General features: G+C 42.4%; 1 protein-coding gene across 1 annotated transcript in view; it reads left to right on the top strand.

Annotated features, from left to right (window-relative positions):
• klhdc8b (kelch domain containing 8B) overlaps positions 1-25,181 on the top strand; it is a 189,528-nt gene extending 164,347 nt beyond the window's left edge. The window contains exons 5-6 of the mRNA XM_080445451.1: positions 7,552-7,653; positions 18,907-25,181. Of these exons, the coding sequence (XP_080301577.1) occupies positions 7,552-7,653; positions 18,907-19,103 (299 nt within the window). The 3' untranslated portion in view covers positions 19,104-25,181. The remainder of the gene's footprint in view (positions 1-7,551; positions 7,654-18,906) is intronic.
• Positions 25,182-25,626: the final 445 nt, after the last annotated feature.

Here is a 25,626-nt window from a genome sequence, read left to right as displayed (position 1 = left end):
GTTCCACTAATTATGACAGAACTCTGATTACTGGAGATGCTAATCTACATGTTGACATTGTTTCAGATGTTGTGGCTATGGGTTTCCTACAGTTACTGCACAATTTTGACTTTATTCAACATGTTGTTGGGCCAACACATAAACATGGCCATACCCTGGACTTGGTGATCACTAAAGGTTTGAATATCACTGTTTACAGTATTATTGATAAGCCCGAACTAACAGACCACTATTTATTGTGTTTTAATATGACTGTCTCTGATCTAGGGAAAAACAATACAGAATATACTATAAAAAAACGTTTTTTTAGCTCATCTGCAGCAAACGAGTTTCCTCGTCATCTGGCGTGTGTGCAGGTGCCCCCCCTACTTGATGCTCCCTCAGTGAATGATATGGTTCAACATTTTAATCTCAAATTAGAGTCAGCTCTCGACATAGTGGCTCCTATGAAAACTAAAAAGAAACTTAACTCTAGAGTAACACCCTGGATCAACGAGCACATGCGCTCACTCAAGAAAGAATGTCGTAAAGCTGAGCGAATTTGGAGAAAAAACAAACTCACTGTCCACCTAGAGATCTTTAAGAAGTCAACAGTGGCCTATAACAAAGCACTGCGCTTGGCAAGGCAGGCATATTTTTCAGGCATTATCAATGACAACAAGCAAAATGCCAGAGTCTTATTCTCTACCATTGAACATCTCTTAAACCCCCCCCAGGCTTACAAGGAGTCGCTCCCTGCTTCTAAAGCTAAGTGTGATGAGTTCGCATCCTTTTTTGAAAACAATTTTTTTAGCATTCGAGCTGGTATTATGAATGCTGCTGCTAGCACGGCAAATGGTGCATGGTGCAAAAATGTAGATCACTCCAGAGGAAGCCTAATATCATTCTGCGCAATTAATGAAGAGGAACTCCGTAAAACTATATCACAGATGACATCATCATCTTGCTCACTGGATGCAATACCCACCCCGTTTCTCAAAGAGGTTTTAGACAGTGTTATTGGAGATATCCTAAGAATTGTAAACAGCTCTCTACTTTCAGGCGTCTTTCCAGACTCACTGAAAACGGCTGTAGTCAGGCCGTTACTCAAGAAACACAACCTTGATCCATTGGTGCTGGGTAATTATAGACCAATCTCTAATCTGCCATTTCTGGGCAAGGTCTTAGAAAAAACTATCTTTCATCAACTGTATGTGTTCCTACAGAACAATAAGGTTCATAACAAATTCCAATCTGGCTTCAGGAAAGGTCATAGCACAGAAACAGCACTTGTAAAAGTAATTAATGATCTTAGGGTGTCCGCTGACGACAAAACTGTATCTGTTATTCCGCCCTCGTCAAAAAGTTCCCTTTTTTCCAACTAGACAGACAGACAACTGGGAGTCCTTTTACTGTTTCTCGCAGAGCGATGGATTTATTCCTCCACTTGGTAACAGTGTAGCAGGAAACACACAGTAAAACTACAAAAGAGAAATAAACATGGATTGGTGATGTATTCTGTACTGCATACATCAAACAGAGCTGTCACATTATGAGACATGCACTTAAACAACAATACAGAAAAGAATGAAGTCATGAATTGACAAGCCCATACAATACAACCCCAATGAACAGAAAGCTGGCTGATGCAACACCAGCTAATGCCAAAATACAATCAGATGTAAACTACAATGTCTAATAAAGCTCAGAACTGTAGCCTAAGTCAGCTTATATCAACACATAATCATTTTCGCAACAAAGGAATGCACAAACTTACAAGCAATGATCCTATGGTGATCACAAACTGAGTGGATGTCAAAAACGTCTGCTATCTGCAGTCACAACTTGCATACTGAGTTTTCTGGGCATACTGAGGTAAACAGGTGTTCCTAATTCCCCTTAATTAGGCCCAATTTGCCCACAGTGACAGAGGCTAAAGAGTTACACAACATACAAGCACCACCTAGTGGCTCAACAATGAAATGTATGAAAATAAAGTACAGAGTCCAGCACACTCCCCGCCTGGTATCTGTGAAGATATCACATACACTACTAAGATGAGGAGGGAGAGTCCTCTTCCTCCCCGCCATCCTCTTCAGAGGTTGGCTTCACTGTCCAGGGTGCTGGGCCAGCATGAAGGGCTGCAATGTGCCTGTCACTGTCACACTCAGAACATTGAATGACAGCCTTGCAGTTCTTTGCTTGGTGTGAAGTTGAGGCACAGCAACGGAAACATATACCGTTCTCTTTAAGGAAGGCCTTTCGTTCCTCCAGGGGCTTTAATCTGAAACCTCTACACTTGTGCAGAGGGTGCGGTTGTTTATGAATAGGACACTGCTTCTTAGGGTTGTCCGAATCTTTGGCATCATCCTTCTGTTGAGTGCTGTCCACCTCTGTTCTGTGCACTGTTACGGCCGTTCTTGACGATTTCGGTGAGAATTTGTCTCTCTGAGGTGGGATGGTGCGAAAGGTTGTAGCCATGAAACTCGGGTCATTCCTCATCCTCGCTTCATCACGAATGAATCCGGTGAACACTGAGAAAGGTGGGAAGCTGAGGTGATATTGTTGTTTAAATCTTGTGCCATGCACCATCCATTTCTCCTGGAGATTGAAGGGCAGTTTCTCCAGAATAGGGCTAATGCCATGGGCAGTATCCAGGTAGTTCAGGCCACCTAAGTGACCTTCCTGTTTGGCTTGGTGAATTTCAAGGAGAAGGTCACCTAACTCCCGCAGGCGTTGAGGGTCTCTGCTTGAGATCTGGGGGAAACATTGCAGCTTGTTAAAGAGAGCAGACTCCATGGCCTCTGCAGAGCCGTAGCACTCCTCTAACCTTTCCCAGACCATATTGAGGGCCTCCGCAGGGTCTCTGATGTTGACTGACCTCATTCTCCTTGCATGTGCAGTGGATTCTGGTCCAAGCCACTTAATTAGCAGGTCAAGTTCCTCACTGGGTTTCAAATCAAGGTCTTCAATGACGTTGGAGAATGTAGATTTCCAAGCCCAGTAATCCTCCGGACTGTCATTGAATTTTGTGAGCCCAGCTGTGACTAGTTCACGGCGAGCTAGGAACTTGGCCAAGTCTGAGACGGAACGGGATTCACCAGACACATGATGTCCATCTCTACGTGACTGGTCATTATGCTCTGTATTGTCTCTAAGTGAGCTCTTTAACTCAGTTGACTGTGGTATGTTCCTCTCACCTTCTTTTTTGGGGCTGAAATGGACCAGTGGCTGTCTCAAGTTAGGAGACGGTTTGTTAAGGGTTGGGCTATGTGGAGAGGAGAACTGCCTCTCACCTTGGCTATGAATAGGTTTCTGGCCTGGGGAAAGGTCCAATGGTAGCTTGTGGTTGTCAGTTGCTGAGGAAGCCAATTTAGCCTGAGCATCGGGCTCTGCACCGTCAGTGTATGCTGATGGCTCTTCGGTGTTCACATACTGTAGGCATACTGCTCCTGAACATACTTTTCAGTTATCTCGGATGGTTTATGAGGTGAGCTTTGATCGACGTCAGGCACCCCAGACAGCCCGTCGATGTTTTCCATGGCCGCAGCTGCTTCAAAGACAGTGGCTTCGGCTTCGGCGGCTGCCGCCTCTTTCTCCTGCTGCATGGCCTCCAGTGTAGCCTCAAGACGCGTCGCTTCTACTTGCAGTTGAGCTTGCAGTTGAGCCTGGTTCACTTTTACATCAATCTCCCTTTGTGCGAAGGCCGCTCTGGCACGAGCCGCTTCAGCCTTGGCACGTGCTTCTACTGCAGCCAGACTAGTTGATGATCTACTGGAGTGTTTTGATGCTTGCGATGAGCAGCCGCACTCTGATCTCACCACGAGCTGCTTTTCCGACATGTTGGCTGTGGTTGAGCAGGCTTAGTAGGCTATCTGACCTACCGAAGTTGCAATCACCGTTGTGTCTGCTTTTTTACTATTCCGCCCTCGTCAAAAAGTTCCCTTTTTTCCAACTAGACAGACAGACAACTGGGAGTCCTTTTACTGTTTCTCGCAGAGCGATGGATTTATTCCTCCACTTGGTAACAGTGTAGCAGGAAACACACAGTAAAACTACAAAAGAGAAATAAACATGGATTGGTGATGTATTCTGTACTGCATACATCAAACAGAGCTGTCACATTATGAGACATGCACTTAAACAACAATACAGAAAAGAATGAAGTCATGAATTGACAAGCCCATACAATACAACCCCAATGAACAGAAAGCTGGCTGATGCAACACCAGCTAATGCCAAAATACAATCAGATGTAAACTACAATGTCTAATAAAGCTCAGAACTGTAGCCTAAGTCAGCTTATATCAACACATAATCATTTTCGCAACAAAGGAATGCACAAACTTACAAGCAATGATCCTATGGTGATCACAAACTGAGTGGATGTCAAAAACGTCTGCTATCTGCAGTCACAACTTGCATACTGAGTTTTCTGGGCATACTGAGGTAAACAGGTGTTCCTAATTCCCCTTAATTAGGCCCAATTTGCCCACAGTGACAGAGGCTAAAGAGTTACACAACATACAAGCACCACCTAGTGGCTCAACAATGAAATGTATGAAAATAAAGTACAGAGTCCAGCACATCTGTTCTCCTACTCCTTGATTTAACCGCTGCTTTTGATACGATTGATCACACAATTCTACTACAACGCATGGAGTACTGGATTGGTTTGTCAGGCACAGCCTTGTCTTGGTTTTACTCTTACCTAACAGGCAGAAGCTATTTTGTCAGTCTAGCTAACTTTGACTCAGACAAACACAACATCTGTTCTGGCTCAATTCTGGGTCCCTTATTGTTCTCCCTGTATATACTACCGCTGGGAGAACTCATCGCCGATCACGGAGTGAACTTCCATTTCTATGCTGATGATACCCAGCTGTATCTTTCAGTAGCTCCAGATGACCCCTGCGCTCTAGACCCATTGTTGACCTGTCTGTCGAGTATAAAATGCTGGATGAGTGAGAACTTTCTTAAGCTAAATGAGGATAAAACAGAAGTTCTCATAATTGGCTCCAGTGAGCAGAGAGAATCAATAACAAGTAGACTTGGTAACCTGGCTGTAGAAAGTAACACCACAGTAAAGAACCTGGGGGTTATTATCGATTCTGAATTGAATTTTAATACACACATTAATCATGTCACCAAGATTGCTTTCTTTCATCTTAGAAATATTGCGTGAATTAGAGACTATCTGTCGTTAGACGATGCAAAAACGTTGATCCACGCTTTTGTTTTCTCTCGGCTTGATTACTGCAACGCACTCTACTCTGGCCTGCCAAAGAAAACAACTGACAGATTACAACTTGTTCAAAATGCGGCAGTCAGAATTTTAACTAAAACTAGGATGAGAGAACATATCACTCCAGTTCTAGCTTCACTACACTGGCTCCCGGTTGTTTTTAGGATTGATTTTAAAATTATTGTAATAGTTTATAAAGCTCTAAATGGTCTGGCACCTTCCTACCTCTCTGACTGCCTAGAGAGATATGTTCCAAACCGGGCCCTCAGGTCTTCAAGTGCTGACCTGCTCGAGGTGCCTACAATGACATATAAAAAATACGGTGAAGCAGCATTCTGCTTTTACGGACCGACAGTGTAGAATAAACTCCCATTACACTTAAGACAGGCAGCCTCTGTCGATAGCTTTAAAGCACAGTTCAAGACCTATTTCTTCACTCTTGCTTTTAGCTGATTCTTTGGTTGATTTTTAATTCCTCATTGTATTGCCTATTTTAATGTTGTTTTATGCCTTTGCTTTTATTTTATTTTATTTTATTTTTGTTTGCTTTATTGTTAAATTGGTTCTAACTGTAATTGTATTCTTGCTCTGTAAAGCACTTTGAGCTGCATTTCATGTCATGAAAGGTGCTATACAAATAAAGTTTATTATTATTATTATTAAATGAGTACAGTGAATATGACTGATTTCCCTGTCCGGAGTGATGGTAGGACAAAACGTCCTAATTGACCCCCCCTTAGTCTGGTTCTCAAGGGACAACTTATTGTGCCACACACTTCACTAATTGTCGAGAGTTGCTGGTAAGGTGCCCGCGGCACGTATGATGGCAAAAGTGTGTGCAGGACAGATACAGAATGGCCTGTGCTGATCCTGAAATGGCAAGATTCGTTTTTTCATTACAGTTTTTTAATCGGGTCATTACATTTGCTCGCACCTGCTTCACACACTCGTTCCGTTTCCCTCCCATAGTGTCCACCGCTCACAAAACAAGGCAAGGCTTGGTTCTGCACCTTGGTGTTGCAGACTGAAAATAGCTGATTTACAAGCTCACAATGTGTCACTGTAGATTGGCTATTTCCAGTGCACGAAACACACACACAACTAAGTATAACTGAGGCTTAATTTGCTGTCTGTTACCCCAGTGCCAGGAGACATGACTGCTGTTGAAGTTTGCTTATAAACAAACTTGTGTTAGAGGTGCAGTCTGCTCTCTGGTGACAGGTAGCAGAGACACCTACACAACAACACCTTGTTCATTCATGATTCCCCTTATTTCACTCTCCCACTCAACTGCTCTCTGTCTCTCTCTCTCTTCCTCTTTCTGTGTGTGCGTGCGTGCGAGCACGGCGCTGCACGCGTGTGTGTGTGTGTGTGTGTGTGTGTGTGTGTGTGTGTGTGTGTCTGTCTGTCTGTCTGTCTGTCTGTCTGTCTGTCTGTCTGTCTGTCTGTCTGTCTGTCTGTCTGTCTGTCTGTCTGTCTGTCTGTCTGTCTGTCTGTCTGTCTGTCTGTCTGTCTGTCTGTCTGTCTGTCTGTCTGTCTGTACCGTACCCTACCCTGTTGCTCTGTTAAAACTAGTCCTCTCTTTCCAGCATTGTGCGGCTCTCCCAGCCACTTTAACAAGACCTACCCAGCCCTTCAACAGGGCCTGTTACCATGGAGAGGAGAGGTGCTCACGGGCTAAGAGGAGATGTGGTGGGGCTGGGTGGTGGATGCAGCAGCAGCTGCTCTCCCAAATATAGAATTTCTGACCAGAGAGACAGAGAGAAAAAGAGAGAACAATTGCCAGAGAGATAGAGAGGAGAGCCTGAGGGATACTTATTGTGTCACACACCATAGAAATATAATCTCCTCTCTCTCTCTCCTATGACCAAACAGATACTCTCTCTCTCTCCCATTCATTCATTCTCTCTCACACACATTCACTGTATCTCTTTTGCTTTGCCTCTCCCATCTCTTTCTGGTCCTCTGCCCATTTACTCTCTAAATAGAGGGCTCTTTCCCTCCCTCACTCCCTCTCTTCTTTCTCTAGCTCTCTCTCATGCTCACTCTGGTCCCCTTTCTCTTTCTCTCTCTTGTGTGTGTTTAACTGTGACCTGTTCGCTGTTACTCTTCATTTTGAGTAGTAAACAGTGTAATTAGAATCAATATTTAAAACAAATGTAGTGTCTACTCTTATGTTGAATTAGCATTTCAGAGTTACTGTAGATTTCCCTTTCGTGTTGTGACAGTAATGCGTTTTGCTTTGCTGAGTATTATTCAGGCTCTCCTCTCCTCTCCTGTCCTCTTGTAATGTTTTGATCCTCTCATCCCTGTGTTGTTGTTTACAGGTATTTGGATCAAACCCACTCGTGCATCCAGGATGAGGGAGAAGAGGGCAGACTTTGTGGTAGGATGCCTGGGTGGAAGGGTCATCGCAGCTGGGGGCCTAGGTCAGTCTCTCTCTCTCTCTCTCTCTCTCTCTCTCTCTCTCTCTCTCTCTCTCTCTCTCTCTCTCTCTCTCTCTCTCTCTCTCTCTCTCTCTCTCTCTCTCTCTCTCTCTCACACAAACACACAAACAAACAAACAAACACACACGCCTGTTTACATTTTATGGGTCAGATTTGACCCCCGGTTTAACCCCCATAACACACTGCTTCCTACATCTCTTTGAGTTCTCTCTGTGAACACTTCTTATTACAAAAAAGACAGCAGACAGTTCATTCCCCTGTTCTTCACAGAGACTAACAGGGGGAAGCTCAGTGGGAGAGTGTGTAGGAAACGCACTAGCGGATTTAAGAACAAACTTTGCGACTGGAAGACTAGCGGTACATTTCACACACCATCTGGAGTAGTTATGCATGCATGCAAAGTGAATGAGGCGCATTCTTCCCTCCCTCAGCAACCACAGCCGAGGTGCCCTTGAACAAGGCATTCAACCACTTGAGCGCTATATACTTTGTCATCCAGTGAATAGGGAACATTTCCAATCCACGAACTCTCGTGTGAGCTCATTTTTTACTTGACAAAATAAATACATTGTGAAAACATTTTACTATATTGACATGCAGTGGTGGAAAAAGTCCAAAAATGTTCTACTTAAGTAAAAGTATGAATACTGCAATGTAGAAATACTCTGTTACGAGTAAAAGTCTGGAATTCTAAATTTACTTGAGTAAAAGTACAAAAGTATTGGTATCAAAATATACTTAAAGTACAAAAGTAAAAGTAGTCATTATGCACCCATTTCACAAGTTTTCAAATGTATAAAATGCTTTTGAAAATAGCAGATCTACAAGCTCACAATGCGTCGCATTGCGACGCATTGTGAACTTGCAGATCGGCTATTTTCAAATGGCCGAAATGTATATAGGGCTGAAGTGGGTAATGTATGTTTTGTACTAACAATCTAAATCTACAAAGTAACTAATAACTAAAGTTTAGTGGCGTAAAAGGATCACACAGTTTATAGCATTTATACTCCTGATCAGAATGTGCCATGCATACTATCGATATGTTCCGAATGCACACGTATTTACTCACATACTCAGCTACATACTTTATTTCTATATTGAGGTTCAACCATTTCATCCACTAGGGGGCAGGGTAATTCAACCAGCCCCAGCCAACTTGATATGCTAATGAGCTAAAAAATAGGTTGTAGTTTTTGAAGCCTGAATAAATACCACACACACAGTAGGAAAAACTAACTTAACTGTTAGCTCAATCTTGTTTTAACTAAGTTATTCAGGGGATCACTACTGTTGCCTAGGAAAGGAAAGGCAAGGCAAGGCAGTTTTATTTGTATAGCACATTTATTTGTACAGGCAATTCAGTGTGCTTTACACAGAATATCAAGCAAAGGAAATGCAATTTTACAATGACATTAGGATGCATGAAACAAAATAAGTAAAAAAATTAACAGATACAGTTACAGTGCAGAAGAGAAATAAGAAGAAAAATTAATAGTGAGTTTCCTCCGGTATTGCTCCATTCATACGTATCACTAAGCTCTGAAGCTTCATGCAGCCGACAGTTCAATGGATAGATAGAACTCCATTTGTACCCGTTTCCGTACTTTATGTTGAGTATACAAATGGGCCTTAAGTGAGATTAATTTGATGCCGTTTACTGTACTTTTACTACAAGCGAATGTTACTTTCCTATAGAGCAATCCTTAGAGCCTACAGCATGCATGACCAAACCTTTTATTATTCAAAAAGAAGTAGTATTTTATCCCCTAGAGAAGATCAACTCCATAAGGGGAAGAATAGGGACATATAATCAAAGTGAAAATGTAATTAATTAAAAAAAATCTATAGAATGATAAAACAATATTTTGGGATTCTGTCTTGGTGTAGCGGTAAGTCTTGAGTTGTAATTCTTCTCTTTCAGATGGTGGGCCTTCACAGAGATATGACATGCTATACAGTTGAAAAATCATCATACTTCTCAATTATCAGTATTTTTTCTCTTTTTTTCTCTTTTATCTCTCAAGGCCCTCTCACCACCCTATCAGTCTTGACTTGTCAATTTCTGTTACCCTTATCATGCCTCATAGTCTTGTTTCTACTCATGAAATAATACTGTGCAGACTACATTTCCGAAAATGTCTCTTAACCCGTTAAAACTGTGACTGTGTCATTTTAGATTTTATACGTTGGGTGCTTTCCTTTGTTGCACAAGACAGTAGAATGGTAGTTCCAGTTGTAATAACTCTGCTTTTACTGGAAATTTACAGTAGACAGCAGACAAGCTCTTATACACTTTAATTTACCCTGTTGATTGATTAATACACAGTACATTTAATATTTAGTAAAGTTAGATATATCTAACACATACAGTGTACATCTCACACTGCAAACTCATCTTTGGGCACAAATGTATCATCAGAGACATCCATTCCTATCATATCATCTTGCTCATTGGTTACAGCTAAATGCATCTCTCTTGTGTCTTCAGTATCATGCTTCTCCATAACCTCTTCAACCCTATTTTATACGCTGTCATTTGACATTGTTGCACAGCAAACTACAAACTCAGAATTTGTGATATTTTCTAAAAATAATAATACTCCTTTTCTCTCTGTTCCTCTTAAAGTTGTTCGATTGTAGTTTGCAACATTGTAACATGATGGCTGCCTCCAAAAATGTATTTAGCGGGAAAAAGTACCATATGCGTTATTTTCTTTTTATTATTCCTTTTCATGAAAATATGATCTACAGTACACCCTTTGAATAGCCCCTGTTGTGGTTGTCCTGTCTATCTGTCCACCATGAGCTCTGTGTCCTCCTTCCCCATCCTCCCCTAAACCTTTTGTCCTCATGCTTTTGACAAGGCTGCAATGTGAAAAGCTCCCAGGTGTGAATGTGTATAACTAAGCTCAATGCAGAGAGTGCGCACTCAGTCCGTCCGTCTTCCTTGAATGAATACAGATCCTAGCTTTTGTGGTTTTCACCATGATGCATTGCTACTCAGCTTGCTGGGAATTATCTAATCTAGGCTCAGAATCCACTTCATGATTCCTGTTCCCCACTCAGACAAACCAAACACTGGTAATGATTAACACTTCAGTTAACTCACACACTGAGTTAATACTCAGTGCGATCAATAATACGCATTCTCTCTCGCAAACGTACACACCGACATGTTTAACACACGCACGCACACACCCAACAATAATAACAACAATTATACAACAGGTAGTTCCGACCAAGCAATCTGATTGGTTGAAATAGCTATCTAGCCGTGCTTCAAACCAGCATGATAGCACGGGCCTAATCACATTAATAAATCACTCTGCACTGCAGTCCGCACCTGATTAGACCATATATGGCACAGCTGTGCTGTGACGTCACGCTGTCCCACGGTAGGAAAACAAACAGCACGGCGAAAATAGCCGATCTACAAGTTCACAACGCGTCGCCAGGTATCGCACGGCGAAAATAGCCGATCTACAAGTTCACAATGCGTCGCCATCGCGATGCGTTGTCAGCTTATAGATCAGTTATTTTGGCCACGTGACACGGTCATACGACGGAGCATATAGCCTACTGGAATTCATTCCACTGCACAAGCATTGATAGCTCAGCTGTGTTGATGAGACGGTGCCTCAGAGCACTGCTACAGGGACTATTTAATGTCTCAGTCAAATAAACTCTTCTCTTTACAGGGAAACGGATAATAGCAAAACATTTTTATTATGAATTGCCCCACGATATGAATACATTTGGATGTGTTTTGTTGGTAACTGTTGTATAATTGCAATATTACACTCGAGGGTGTGCTTTACCTTACATTATTGGCACTTCAGTGATGCTCGCGGAACTCTGCTTCGCCTCGTTCCTGACCGCATCACTGGCGTGCCAATAATGACGGTGGCACACCCTCTCGTGTAATATTGCTTAATTAACACACCATTACAAGCAATCTTGTTGCTTTGGCCAAATTAATTCTCCATTAATTTTTCCACTTCTTCTTTGGCCAGGATGCTTTCATTGAATTAAAGTGATGGTTGAACAGTTCCAGGAATCAAAGATCAGCATTTTCCTGTGTGTGCGCGTGCATGTGATTGTGTGCGTATGTTTGTTTGCAACTGCTTTAGGAGATGAAGGTAATTAAAACAGCCTTTATGACATCTAATTCACTTCTATAACAAACATTATTTGTTAACTCTTTCACTGCCAAGGACGACTTTTACACTATAACAAATATTATTTGTTATAGAATATAAATAATATATATATATTATATAGATATAATATATTGGTCATACAATTGGTCAGACAATTCGGTCACTGAACACAACAACCGAATATGAAAGACTCCCATCCAAGATAGGGTCCTGTAACACGGCATGAGTTAGCCTTCCACAGCCAAAACGAACCTACAACTTACTGGCGTGTGTGTGTGCGCGTGTGTGCGTGCGCGACATAAAGACATGTTTTTGTCATGGTTTGGCAGCATTCACAGTCTCTGCCCACACGCTCTCTATCTGTCCATCTCTGTTTCTGGTTTAGCTCTATTTCTGGCCTAGCCTCCTCCTGACACACCTCCAGCCTCTCTCTGTCTCTCTCATCCCTCTCCCCTCTCGTCCCCCGGTCCTCTCTCCACAATGACTACATGACAGTGTGATATGTGCATGTAAATTATAATTAGAGGTAGCTGACTGGTAATGCTGGAGGAGGGGGGATGATACCATATGTAATTATGTGCTCATCCTTTCAATTCAATAGTGGACTTATGCACGCACGCACGCACACACACACACACACACACACACACACACACACACACACACACACACACACACACACACACACACACACACACACACACACACACACACACACACACACACACACACACACACACTCTAGAATAAGTTAAACACATAGGTGTACACATGTTAATGTGTGTGCAAGCACTAACATACAGGCATGCCCACACACACCCACCCACCCACGCACACGCACACATGCACACGCACACGCGCGCGCACACACACACACACACACACACACACACACACACACACACACACACACACACACACACACACACACACACACACACACACACACACACACACACACACACACACACAGTTCATCTGAATCTATTAAATGTCACAATGCAATTATTTTCTTTCATTAGCAAGTAAATTAAAACTTTGAACTATCCATATTAGTATTTGTTATGTTTTTAATTTTCTTTACCAATTTTCTGTGACAAACGAACAACTACTTGTGAGAAAATATAGCTTTCACCACAAAGACCATAAACGTGATCATAACTACAGTGTTTATTTAACTCAGAGTGTAAAGATGGACCCGAATGGACCCTCATTTGTATGTACAGTATCCATTGTGGAATAGTGTGAGCGTATAGGTAGACACAACATCATCCTTGCAGGAGTTTTGCAGAGCACAGGTCATTTTGCCTGTGATGCACTGTAACTGTACATTACCTGTCTCCCTGCATGCCTACAATTAAACTGCCCTGCCAAGCTAAAGAGCAGTAACTACGAAAACAAAAAACACTGAAAATGGGTTTAAAAGTGATTCAACTGGTCAGCCAAATGAGATATCGGCATATAAGTGATATTACACTAATTGTACATCTGTTCTTGAGGTAATTGTTTATCCCCCAAAATCACAAGGGCTAATTTGACCTTTGGGATACACAAATAAGTCGGTGTGTCCAAAAACGTAGTTACTGCACTTTGGCTTGGCAGGGCAGAATAGCTGGCAGTCAGTAATACAGGTGATTCATTCTTACTATCTACTGACAGCAGAGGCAGGCAATTTCCATGTAAAAATCAACACAGTCACCACCAGCGCTGGGCAAAATGGAAATGAAAAGTCTTCTTTCTTTTTTTTTACTGCAAAAAGATGAGAGAGTTGGCCACACTCAAATGACTGCTTATGACAGCGCTTTATGTGGCGATGGAACTTTACATAAATAAGGCAACACTGCGAACACTACTTTTAGGCGGTGCCACGTCGAGTTCTTCCATACCTTGTGTCTGTACAGATATACAGTACTATATATAGGTCAGGAATCTATGCAGTAGTGAGAGTCCTGAGACTCTCACTGTTACACAGGCTCTTTGGAAGTCTCTATATAGCCGACTGTTGCTGTCATAAATATCATGATACGGGCTCTCTGAAAGTCTCTATGTTAGCTGTCATAACCATCATTAGACACGGAAACACCATGATGCAGGCTCTATGACTATTTGTTTGCAACACGCTCACAAATAGGGAAAGGAGTGTATGGGTAATGTTGCGTGTCCGTGTGTGTGTGCGCATGTGTCCTGCTGGGCATCATGGATGGACTGGGCAGAAAACTGGGCAGAAAACAACAGAGATAAATTTAAAAAAAAAAGGAGTCCGATCAAATGAGGAGTTATGAGTGTTGTAGTTGAGTGGGAGATGATGGAGGGTAAGCAGCACAACAGGTGAAAAGAAAAGGGTGGGGGTGAAGACAAAGGAGGGGAATGAAATAAAGAGAAGAAAGGGCGATCACAGAAGAGCGAGAGGAGAGAAGAGGTGAAAAGTAGGCAAACTACCACAGGAGAAGCACGTTTGTGCAGATTCTACGTGTGAACAGTATATAACCCTGAGAGACATGGGCGGAAACAAGGAGGCTTTTGAGTGAGTTGAGTGAGTTCAAAAGAAGTGAAAGGAAAGGAAGAAAATAGAATTGTGGTTTGGAAGAGAGGAGGAAAACGGAAACTATTACAGTAGTATGGTGTATGTGCTGTGATTCAAAGAAACCACAGGACTGAGGACACACACACACACACACACACACACACACACACACACACACACACACACACACACACACACACACACTCACACTCACACTCACACTCACGGATGGACGGACAGGGTACAAAACATAGTCTCTGCCACGCCTTCGGCCTGGCAGAGACAATAACTGGTATCCAGTACTCCATGTGAACACGATTGTGTGACAGCGCCAGCATTAATCACTAATTGACACTGATTAGTTGGCTTTCTCCCCAACTGTCCAACCACGCCACAACCATCCCATCCGTATGGGTTATGGGCCCATCAGTACACAGTATCTCAAATCATGAACGCAGCTTGTGATTTCCGTGAAATTTCACACGCGCATTCCCACTAGGCCGAGGAAGAAATGCCACCCTTTTCACATTGGCCTGTTATAGCGCCACCAGCAGGTCTAATTTAGCAAAATAATTTTTTGGCACAAAATACCTCAAATCATGAATGCAGTGTCCGATTGCCCTGAAAGGAGAAGAAATGGCACCCTTTTCACATTGGCTTATTATAGCGCCACCAGGAGGCCACAATAACGTACCTGACCAGGCGGAGACCTGTGCTCCGAGGAGCAAATTTTCTATTTTTTTCTGGCAAAACTTTTGGGGGGGAAATGTCTTAGTTAAAAATCAAAATTAAAAGTATTTTAAAATATATGTACTTTTGACTACTCAAGTATGTTTTAAAAGCTAGTACTCCAGAATTTTTACTCAAGTAAAAAAAAGTACTCATTTGACTTGAGTGACTTACACTTGTAGTAATATCTGACCAGGAAAATCTACATTTTGACTCTTTTGAGCTTTGTCCACCTCTGATCCCTGGACTGATGTATTGCAGTGACAGAGAATGACTACACTGTGACTTTGTTCTTTTAATGAAATTATGATAGCAATAATCCTTGCTTTTCGCACGCACGCACGCACGCACGCACGCACGCACGCACGCACGCACGCACGCACGCACGCACGCACGCACGCACGCACGCACGCACGCACGCACGCACGCACACCAGTCCATATCATTTGGGGACTTGCTGTGATGTGGGTCTCCATGGAAACGCTGACAACTTAGCAGCTGCTGATGTATGATGACAGTGAGCATGGCACCTGAGGCGAGAGAGAGACACACACACACACACACACACACACACACACACACACACACACACACACACACACACACACACACACACACACACACACACACACACACAGACAGAGATAGACAGACATACAGAGAGAGACAGACAGACAGACAGACAGACAACATGACAGTACAAAGGGGTTGAAAGAGAGAGAAGGAAAAGAAGCAGGGGATCGGGAGATAGCAAGATGGAAAGATCATCTAACCATACTGCACGATGTACAGTGTGACATTCCTGTGCTTGTGTCATCACTGAAGTGTCATGGCTTACAAAAACAAATGATTTTTGTATATGTATTTTATATACTGTGAGAGGCTCGTTCGTTCGTTCTTTCTTTCTTTCTTTCTTTCTTTCTTTCTTTCTTTCTTTCTTTCAAAAAGTGTTTTTGATTGAATATTTTATTAGGCACAAGTACAGTCAAACAAAGGTACGTCCAAAAAAGTCCTTGCGGTCTTGTTTCCATTGGGGTCCATGGTATCCAATTCATAAACATAAAAAGTAGCACCAAACAGTTCAGTATCATCACAAAATACAGAAAAAACACTGTACGTACAGAGTCGGAAATAACAATGGGTGGGGGGGGGGAGAGTCAAGGGAGAGGGGGGGGTCGTCTGTCTAAAGGAGAAGTGGTACTAAATGTGTGAATAAATTGTAATTGCTGTGAACACATCAGAAGCACCTATGGATTTCCTCCCCACCTGCAAATCTAACCCTGAATGTGATTCATACGTGTTGTCATTATATCAACTAGACTGCTGTTAGAAGCCTCTTCTCTTTTTGTCTTGGACAAACAGTGCTACATAATGCATTTCACACAATGCACTCTAACAAGCTTGGCTGTAGATGAAAGGCTCTTTGTTATGAACTGGCTGTCATTCTTGTGTCAATGATTATTCTATTTTAGTGTGTTTACACTGATGAGAGGAGATGGAACAAGTGGGCTCCTTCATCACACTGCCGTAGGAGGTGTGTTCCTAGATTGTGTGTGTGTGTGTGTGTGTGTGTGTGTGTGTGTGTGTGTGTGTGTGTGTGTGTGTGTGTGTGTGTGTGTGTGTGTGTGTGTGTGTGTGTGTGTGTGTGTGTGTGTGTGTGTGTGTGTGTGTGCGCGCGCAAATAAGACTCTGATAGAAGTCCGCTTTTAGAAAGCTCCACTATGTGGATGTGCGCACGTGCACACCTAAGACTGTGATAGAATTCCGCTTTTAGAAAGCTCCACTATGTGTGTGTGAGACAGACACACACAAAGAGAGAGGTGTGTGTGTGTGTGTGTGTGTGTGTGTGTGTGTGTGTGTGTGTGTGTGTGTGTGTGTGTGTGTGTGATTGTGTGTGTGTGATTGTGTATGTGAGGTGTAAGGTGTTGCTGTCATTGATGAAGGGGCTATGGCAGTGGCAGATGACCTCCACACCTGTGGTGTGTTCCGTATGTGTGTCTCTGTTTGGATGTGTGTGACTTGTTGTGAGAGTGTGTGTCATTACGTGTGTGTGTGCGTATGTGTGTTTAGTTGGATGTGGGAGTATATTTCCATGCTGCTGTTGGCTGCCACTTGGCAGTGTAGCCAACAGGTGACTCAAAGTCCTCCCCATCTGTCAGCGCCAGCGGTGGACCAGACCATTACCTCTCTAAGACCCCCAGTTTGATGAAGACTGTTCAGTGGTCGGCATGATCACATGTGGTTTCTGTTAGATGTAGTCCATGAGCCAGACAAGATTTCATTATCGAAAGAGTGGGCAAAACCATACCTATATTAAATTGTTCATAGGGTCAATACGAGTAAATAAATATATGATAACCTCTCCACAGGAGCAGCTTTTTCATGGTTATCACACATTTTGTTATTTTCCCCATACGTACATGACAGGTGAAAAAATTACAAAATTTAAAAAAGAGTTATCATAATGAAACTTCCTGAGTTGATTACTTACACGAAGACAATTACAAGTTTTCTGAAATTGTATATTTAAATATGCAAATTAGGCATTTAGTCCATGAGCCAGAGCCCCAAAATTGAGCCAGATATTGAATATTCCCTTGTTAAAAACCTTTGACTCCAACATCTTAACAAAATGAAATAAGTATGTTGACTCTGGCTTTGTCCAATGTTCCAATGTTGATTCTGGAAAGTTATGCAAATGTGGGCATATTTTCCTAATGCCTAATTTGCATATTTAAATATACAATTTCAGAAAACTTGTAATACGATAAATCATTGTCTTCATGTAAGTAATCAACTCAGGAAGTTTCATTATGATAACTCTTTTTTTCACCTGTCATGTACGTATGGGGAAAATAACAAAATGTGTGATAACCATGAAAAAGCTGCTCCTGTGGAAAGGTTATCATATATTTATTTACTCGTATTGACCCTATGAACAATTTAATATAGGTTTGGTTTTGCCCACTCTTTCGATAATCATTGCTCAATTTTGGGGCTCTGGCTCATGGACTAATGGGATGCCTGCCTGTTTGCACTGCACATATAAGAAATGTGGCACAAAAAGAAAAAACAAGAGAGAAAAGGTTGTGTAAATCCATCTTTTTTATTTTCCTGGTTTCAGACAGTCTATTGCTCTGGCCCATAAAGACCCCTTTTAAAGACACATAAAGACGGGGTGCCGTGATTTTCAGTGATTTTTTCCCCCCTAAAACATAATCATCAGGTATTATGGTTATACTAGGAGAAAGATTTTTTTCAAAAAAGTGTACAGAAATTGTTAAAATTATGTTTTATGTGGACACGCCCAAATTATTATTATCTATTTCTGGCCATTACGATTTTTTTTTTTTTTTTTTTTCAAAGTAAAAAAAAAGTGCTTTGGAAGCAAGATACAGCCTTTTTCAGTTATAAGTTAAACAAGGAGTGGATGGAGCTGCAACTGATATCTTGTTTTTTTTTTTTTTTTTTTCAAAAACACGTGAAACACGTTAATGGCACGTTGCACCATAGCGCTAAAACACGTGAAACACGTTAATGGCACTCAATGAGTTAAGAACACAGAATGGTGATGGACAATTCAAGTTAATAATCTCTTCGGGCCACCGTCCCCGTAGCGTCCCCCCCCAAAAAAAATAAATAATATAATTACTTTTTTACGTCCGTGGCAGAATTGGATTTTGGACTTAAATTACGTTAATTACGTTCTTGTCAGTGAATGAGTTCATCTAGAATGCCACTTTTTTATTTTATTTTGTACAGTTTTTTTATTTTTTTATTTTACCAATGTTTTTCATTCGTTTCTTCCCTGTTTTGCAGGTAACGAGCCTTCTCCCTTGGGCTCGGTGGAGAGCTACAACCCTGTGAAACGTCGTTGGGAGTATGTGGCACCCCTGCCTACAGCCCGCTGTTCCTCAGCAGCCCTGCAGACGCCCACCATGCTGTTTGTCATTGGTGGAGTCGCCCAGGGACCCAGCAATGCTGTGGAAGCCCTGTGCTTACAGGAGACTGTGTGACACATGCACACACACACACACACACACACACACACACACACACACACACACACACACACACACACACACACACACACACACACACACACAGAGATTCACATTTGTAGGCACATTATGCACATAAAAACAAAGACATTGATCAAATTCAAGTCAGATTCTGCTCTGCTTATCGACTCCTGTTATTCACTGAACTGAGAAGTAATTGAGGCTTTAACACATTCTACAAGCATCTTCCAGAGCTGTGGAGCTGTGTGCCGTTTGTGGCAGATTTGGCAAGTGACAATAGCAAAGACAAGTGGGTGGCTGCTTAAAGAAAGGACAAGAAAATAACTGCAACTGCAGGAAAATAAATAAAATGACAATCTCTGGCAGACAAACCCACACATGCACTGCACGCACACTTAAAACACACGTGTCTGATGAAACTACACGCCTTTGAACTTTATTGAGCATTTTTCTGAATAAAAAGCAGGGTACTTTTCTGGATATTTAAGGAACCTAGGGCCATATGTGTTTTTCCTCTTCACAGCAGTGTCTCTTTCCCCTGCTGCTGTGTCATGTTTGTCAACTTTTGTATGACCTTAGAGGGACACTTTAGTTGCATTCTAGACAGTGACATTCTGGGGTACAGTATGTGTATGTGGGTCTTTCACAGTGATGCATGTGTGAAGCACCGCTAGCAACGTGGTGGGGAGGTCCTGGCACTTGTCAATGCTGTGAATGACAGCGCCAGCGGCACCCGGCGCCGCTACTACCATGGCAACAACAAAAACAAAAAGTATAGTGTGCTCACTACTTGAGAGACCAGTCACCAGCAGCCCCTCCCATTTTCTACGACCGGAGAAATCCCTGTACTGTCGGCCCTCGGTCACCTTGCCTCCTTGTTCTTTGGTGTCGAAAGATGTGTTGCCCCCGCCTCATCAGGAGACAATCACACACCAGTGTTGCTACAGTATGTTTAATGCCTACACTACAGTACCATTGCAACATGACCAGCGCTACATATCAACTACTTAAACCCATATATTATTGGTTGTACGTCACTCAGTGAAAATAGCCGACCTACAAGCATGCAGACTTGTAGCTTGTAGCTTCGCAGAATGCTCGCGTATTATGGCATGCCCAGAATAGGGACGCTAGCGTCCTTGAATTGGCCCCCAGAGTACAGCGTGAGAACGTGGTTGCTAGCCGTGTGAATGTAGAGTTTCTCACTCCTGCACTCCTTGCTTTTACATTGTTTCCTCCCCCAGAGTTTTATGATTCATTGCAATGAAAATAAATCTTTATTTACCTCAAATTGCTTTCAGACAGATATTGGATCAAAGTATATTTTGCAGGAACTCATAACTATTTGCGTCTTCGACTGTACATTTTCATAGTGGTTTATGACATGGCCATTACTATCATCTTGATTTATAATCATGTCTTGAATCTCTCGCACATGATATTGTTTTGTGATGATCCTATGTGCTGTATGGGCTCATTCTGATTCAGCTCAGTGTACATGTCCTGGTGTGCTTATCTGGAACATCGTGTTGATCGAGGCAAAAGACTATTCCTGTGAGAGTGAAAGGTTTGTGAGCTCACATCAGATGCCAGTCGGCAGTTGGTTATTTCTGGCACTGCTCTGCGCTGTGCTGGGTCGGCTATGTATAAACTCATTACACACCAAACCACCGCAAACCTTTGGGAAAAAATGTATTGACATATATTCATTCCATATCCCTGGCCCTTACTGCAACCCTAACCTCTTGAAACTTCAGTAAAATCAAATTGGGGACACCAACTTTGTCCCCAATTAGACATGTGTCCCCATTAACTGGTGTAATGTCCAAAGTATGTCAAAGATATATCATGACAGGAATACATACACCCTCACACACATGTATCTCCCCTTGCATTCATGTCAGTCGTGTGCAGGGTTGGGTAACGTTACTTTTAAAAGTAACTCGTTACGTTACAGGATTACCGCCATAAAAAGTATTCTGTTAAATTAAAGGATTACCTTCTGAGAAAAGTAACTTGTTAGATTATTTTTGCGTTACCGATGATTAAAACCCCTCTGCGAGGAAGTTTGATAAACCAAGAATGCAGCTGCAGGACCACATTGGAAACGAGTGTCTCCTTATGCTTTAATGTGTTATCATGGGTTTAAGTTATTGTGTGAATGATTGCTTGTGTATCTTTTACCAAAATCTAATCAAATCAAAAACAAGCCTACCGGAGTGACCACCAGTGTTGCGGAGCTGTGCTGGGCATCACCAAGGCTATTTGCATTGACGTTCTTCTCTTTTCACCAATAAATCCAAAAATCATTTGAATACTTCCACGACCGTACTAAAGGGTAACCTCTCTGTCTTCTCTCAATCTCTGCCATGTCGCACAGGTGCGGCAAATTAATGTAATAAAAACAAGACCAGCCGTCAGCCGGCCCGTGTGTGTTCCACCATAAGTGGTGACCTGTTCACAGACTGCGGTCACAAATGTCTGTGTAACATCCGTGCAAGTCTCCGTGGCGTTGACAGAGACAAGCTTGTTCATTGATCAGTTAACATCGCAAATGTGTCGGATGGATTTTCCTTTTCCTTTGTGGCAACAAATTAGGTCTTAAATGTAACTAAGTAACGCCATTATTTTGGAAAAGGTAACTAAGTAACCGAGTACTCTAATTGCAAAACTAACGTGTTAGGTTACTCGTTACCCAAAAAAGTATTCCGTCACAGTAACATCGTTAATTTTAACGCCGCTACCCCCAACACTGGTCGTGTGTGAATGTTCTTGCATGCAAACTCATTTGCATGCATGTGTCTGGCAACAACCACAAAGGCTTGGGGAGATATGAAGGATGTGAATGAAAGATAAAGCTCTGCTGGTATAATGACTGTGACTGTATTTGTGACAATTCATCTGAATCAAGTGCAGTTAGGAATGTGTGTGTGTGTGGGTGCGTGTGTGTGTGTGAGAGACACCAAATCTTCATCTTGCCTGAGTGATCTGCAGGATACAGGGTCTCCTGCAAGGTCTCTGTGTTTCTCCCTCCGTCCCTTAAGGGGCTTTTCCACTTTTTATTTCTCTCTCTTATCTCTCTCTCTCTCTGCCTCTCTGTTCTGGCCTTCTTGATCTCAGAGAACTCTTCACCATTTCTTGACCAAAAACAAGAGAGAAAAGGTTGTGTAAATCCATCTTTTTTAATTTTTCTGGTTCCTGACATGACAGTCTAATCATCAGTGGACAGCAAAACTTTGCTCTGGCCCATAAAGACCCTATTGCTTTTTACAACACTTTTAGAACACAGAATGGTGATGGACACCTCTACAGTTAAGTTACCTGCATGCTGCTGCATTTTTCAAACAGCGTTGATGATACACATGCATGAATTAGCCCACCCACTTGCCCATCGATTCCCCCAATTTGGGACTATGGGCAGATTTTGCATGTTCCAATATAACATACCGTAACAGCACTGAGGTGCTTTAAGGACCCCTGGTGTTACGGTGTATGTTACACACAACAGTTGTACCAAGCTCTGCGCTGAACTCTAAATACGTTGGCGTTGGTTCCAGGGGGTCCTGAGCTAAATGATTGATAGTTAGGAACCATCATTTAAGACCATTACTTGTCTGTAACCTACTGTACCATCCTGTGCAGAACATAAGTCTCAGGTTCTGATAAAACAGTGAGGGTGTTTTCTGAACAGTTAAAAAACCTGGGTGAAAAGATATTGAAATTGTACTGTTCCATGTACATGTGTTGTACAGCACACACTCCTGTTATTTTAATGACCATTTCAGAACTGTCTCGTTATCGACCATGGAAAGCCTCGCGATATTGTTTTTTGTGTGGGCCAAGTTTGAGTACAGTTCCGTTGAGGAACTGTTTTGGTGCCCGCAGGTAGCATAGATGTGTTACTCGTACTTTATACTAGCATTGCCATGTCTTGTCTTCTCTGCCTAAACATTGTAGCCATGTAGAACTTCTCAAACATGCCCTCAATGTATTAGACTAGCATTTCTCCCCCTAAAAAAAATATAATTATGTTTATTAATATTTTCTCTTATTTGTTTGCTGTTTAACCCTCCAGTTTCGTGAGTGTTGTGGATTGAGAAGTGAGGGTTCTTTGTGGTGTAGTCCAGACTTGGTATGAGTTTCCCAAAGTGTCTGTTCTTGTAGTCAGGGGATATTAGCAGAAAGATTTCCAATCTTGGAATAAATTCCTTACCAAAAAAAATCTTCACCAATGTGTTTGTAAAGGTGTCTAGTAACACATCTCACAAAGACTGAAATTCAGTCCCCCTAGGAGAATTTTTGACAGCTGCTGAAAGTTTGGGTACCCACCATTTCCATGCATTTCCATACAGGGCAAAAAAAAAAAAAATTTAATTCTGTTTTAAGTAGCATGTGAGGGGTCAAACTAGGGTGTTTTTATGATTCTGAATCCATTGCAAGCATTTGTTTTGCACCAAAACCACTCCTTGGGCTAAAAACGGCCATAGCTATCCTTGTCCAGGTATACTTTTTGTGTAAAAAGCCCATTGAGATTGGGCTGTTTTTAGCCCAAGGAGTGGTTTTGGTGCAAATTCCAAGATTGGAAACCTTTCTGCTAATATCCCCTGACTATTGGTATGTGATGCAGCGTTCTTTTTTTACAAAATCTGTGGTAGCGCATCTCTCTGCTTTGAAGTTGTTTGTTTTCGTGGTCACATGGTCTTACCAGTAAATTGGTGGTAGTTGTGAAACTTGATCCACTGTTTTTAGGCTGGGTGTCTCAGCAAATTGCATACAGCTCCTTGACTGTTTATAAAGCTGCTACAGTACCACATTGTTCAGTGAAACTAGTTTGGACAGACATTTTGGGAAACGCAGCCCCTACAGTTCCTCTCTGCAGTAGCTCTGATGTGTGTCTCTCTTGCCGTACTGTGCTGTTTCCCTTTGGTGATTAACATGGTGAAAACCTGGTGTTGCTGGGCTCGTGTTCCGACATGCTTCATGATTGAAATGCACAGGCGCACTGCCACGTGCTCAATGCTTAATTGAATATACTGTACCAGAAGGTTTGGTGAAGAATTGGTGACTTGACCGCATGCCATGGAGGGCTCAGCTTATTCAGGTGAATAACAAACTAGCTTGTGTTTGGGGAGGTTAAGAGTTTTAACATAGATTCATACTTGTATTACTATTACACTAAAGTATGTTTGTTATTAAGCACATTATTACATACAGAGGCACATCTCACACACATACGCACGGACGGGCGCACACACAAGCACAAGCACACGCACCCAACCACGCACGCACGCGCGCGCGCGCACACACACACACACACTCTCTCTCAAATACACTTTCATTTTACATTAAGCATCAGACTTAATCATCAGATCTTATTCACACCCGCTGCTCACTCAGTCAGCAGTGGAATCAACAAATTGTGTTTTGCTACAATGCAATGCTACGTGCTTCTTCTGCACAAATACAGAACTTTCTTACAATTTGTAGTAAGGGTAGTAAGGATACAGAATGTTAATAAGGAATATTTCATTCCTTAATCTGCTCAGATAGACGGAGTTGACTTGAGGGGGTTACAGGCATGTCATGTTGTTCTCCCCCCCACTTGAATATATAAATATTATACAATGTTTGGGACCTAAAATGGGTCCTATTTATGGTGACTCCCCATCTAGAATGGGTACTGCTATGTTTTCATGAGCCTGATTCCAGTGTCAGACTGGACAACTGGAACACATCTGTGGTGGAATAAAAAGTGGTGTACTGTACACAGGAAAGACTCCTCACCTCACCAAAGCCTGCGAGTCACACTGGTACCACAAAAAGCCACGATGTGGAAATTTTATTTAAAAAGGGGTAACCCAGATTCCACAAGCCGAATAAGGGGGGTTACATCAGTTTTATTCACAGACCACCGGGCTGTGTGTGAACTTAGGCAAACATGACTTGCAGGCTTGGGTTTGCTGAGCGAGAAAGAGGCGCGTGGCTGTGACTCCAGTGCAGTAGTTCAGTGCCTATACTAAATGTGAGGTTGTGCCTCGACTATGAATTTTATTCTATAAAAAACTATTTTGACTTGCTGTCTGACTCCACGTGTCCTGTGTGTCTTTCCTTTCTGTCTGCTGTGATTGCTTTTCCGTAGCCACCCGGCCTGCCGTTGAAAGATTCTGAGAGAGAGGCTCCATGCAGGTGGCTAGAGTGATACAGAGAGAGATGGGGATGGATGAAATAGAGCTGATTGTTGCAGGGGGGCGGGGTGGGGTGGGGGGGGGGTAAAGAGAAAGCAGAGAACAGATAATGATAGTGCACCTTCTCCATGGAGGTGTATCGGGTGCTGCTGTCGGAAGAAAATGTTACCCGTTCCATAATAGATGAAGCAGACATCAAAACGCACTTCAAATGCATCGTTCAATGGAAATCACTCACACCTACAGTATGGTAAGAGGACGAGAGAGTAAGCCAGAGCATTCCCTTTTCACAGTGCGAATGACTGGATGTGCATGTATGGCTTCACGCCCCA

Source organism: Gymnoscopelus braueri (genome assembly GCF_963280865.1).
Source record: "Gymnoscopelus braueri genome assembly, chromosome: 12".
NCBI classification, from domain to species: domain Eukaryota; kingdom Metazoa; phylum Chordata; class Actinopteri; order Myctophiformes; family Myctophidae; genus Gymnoscopelus; species Gymnoscopelus braueri.
This window is presented reverse-complemented; position numbering and strand designations above follow the sequence as displayed.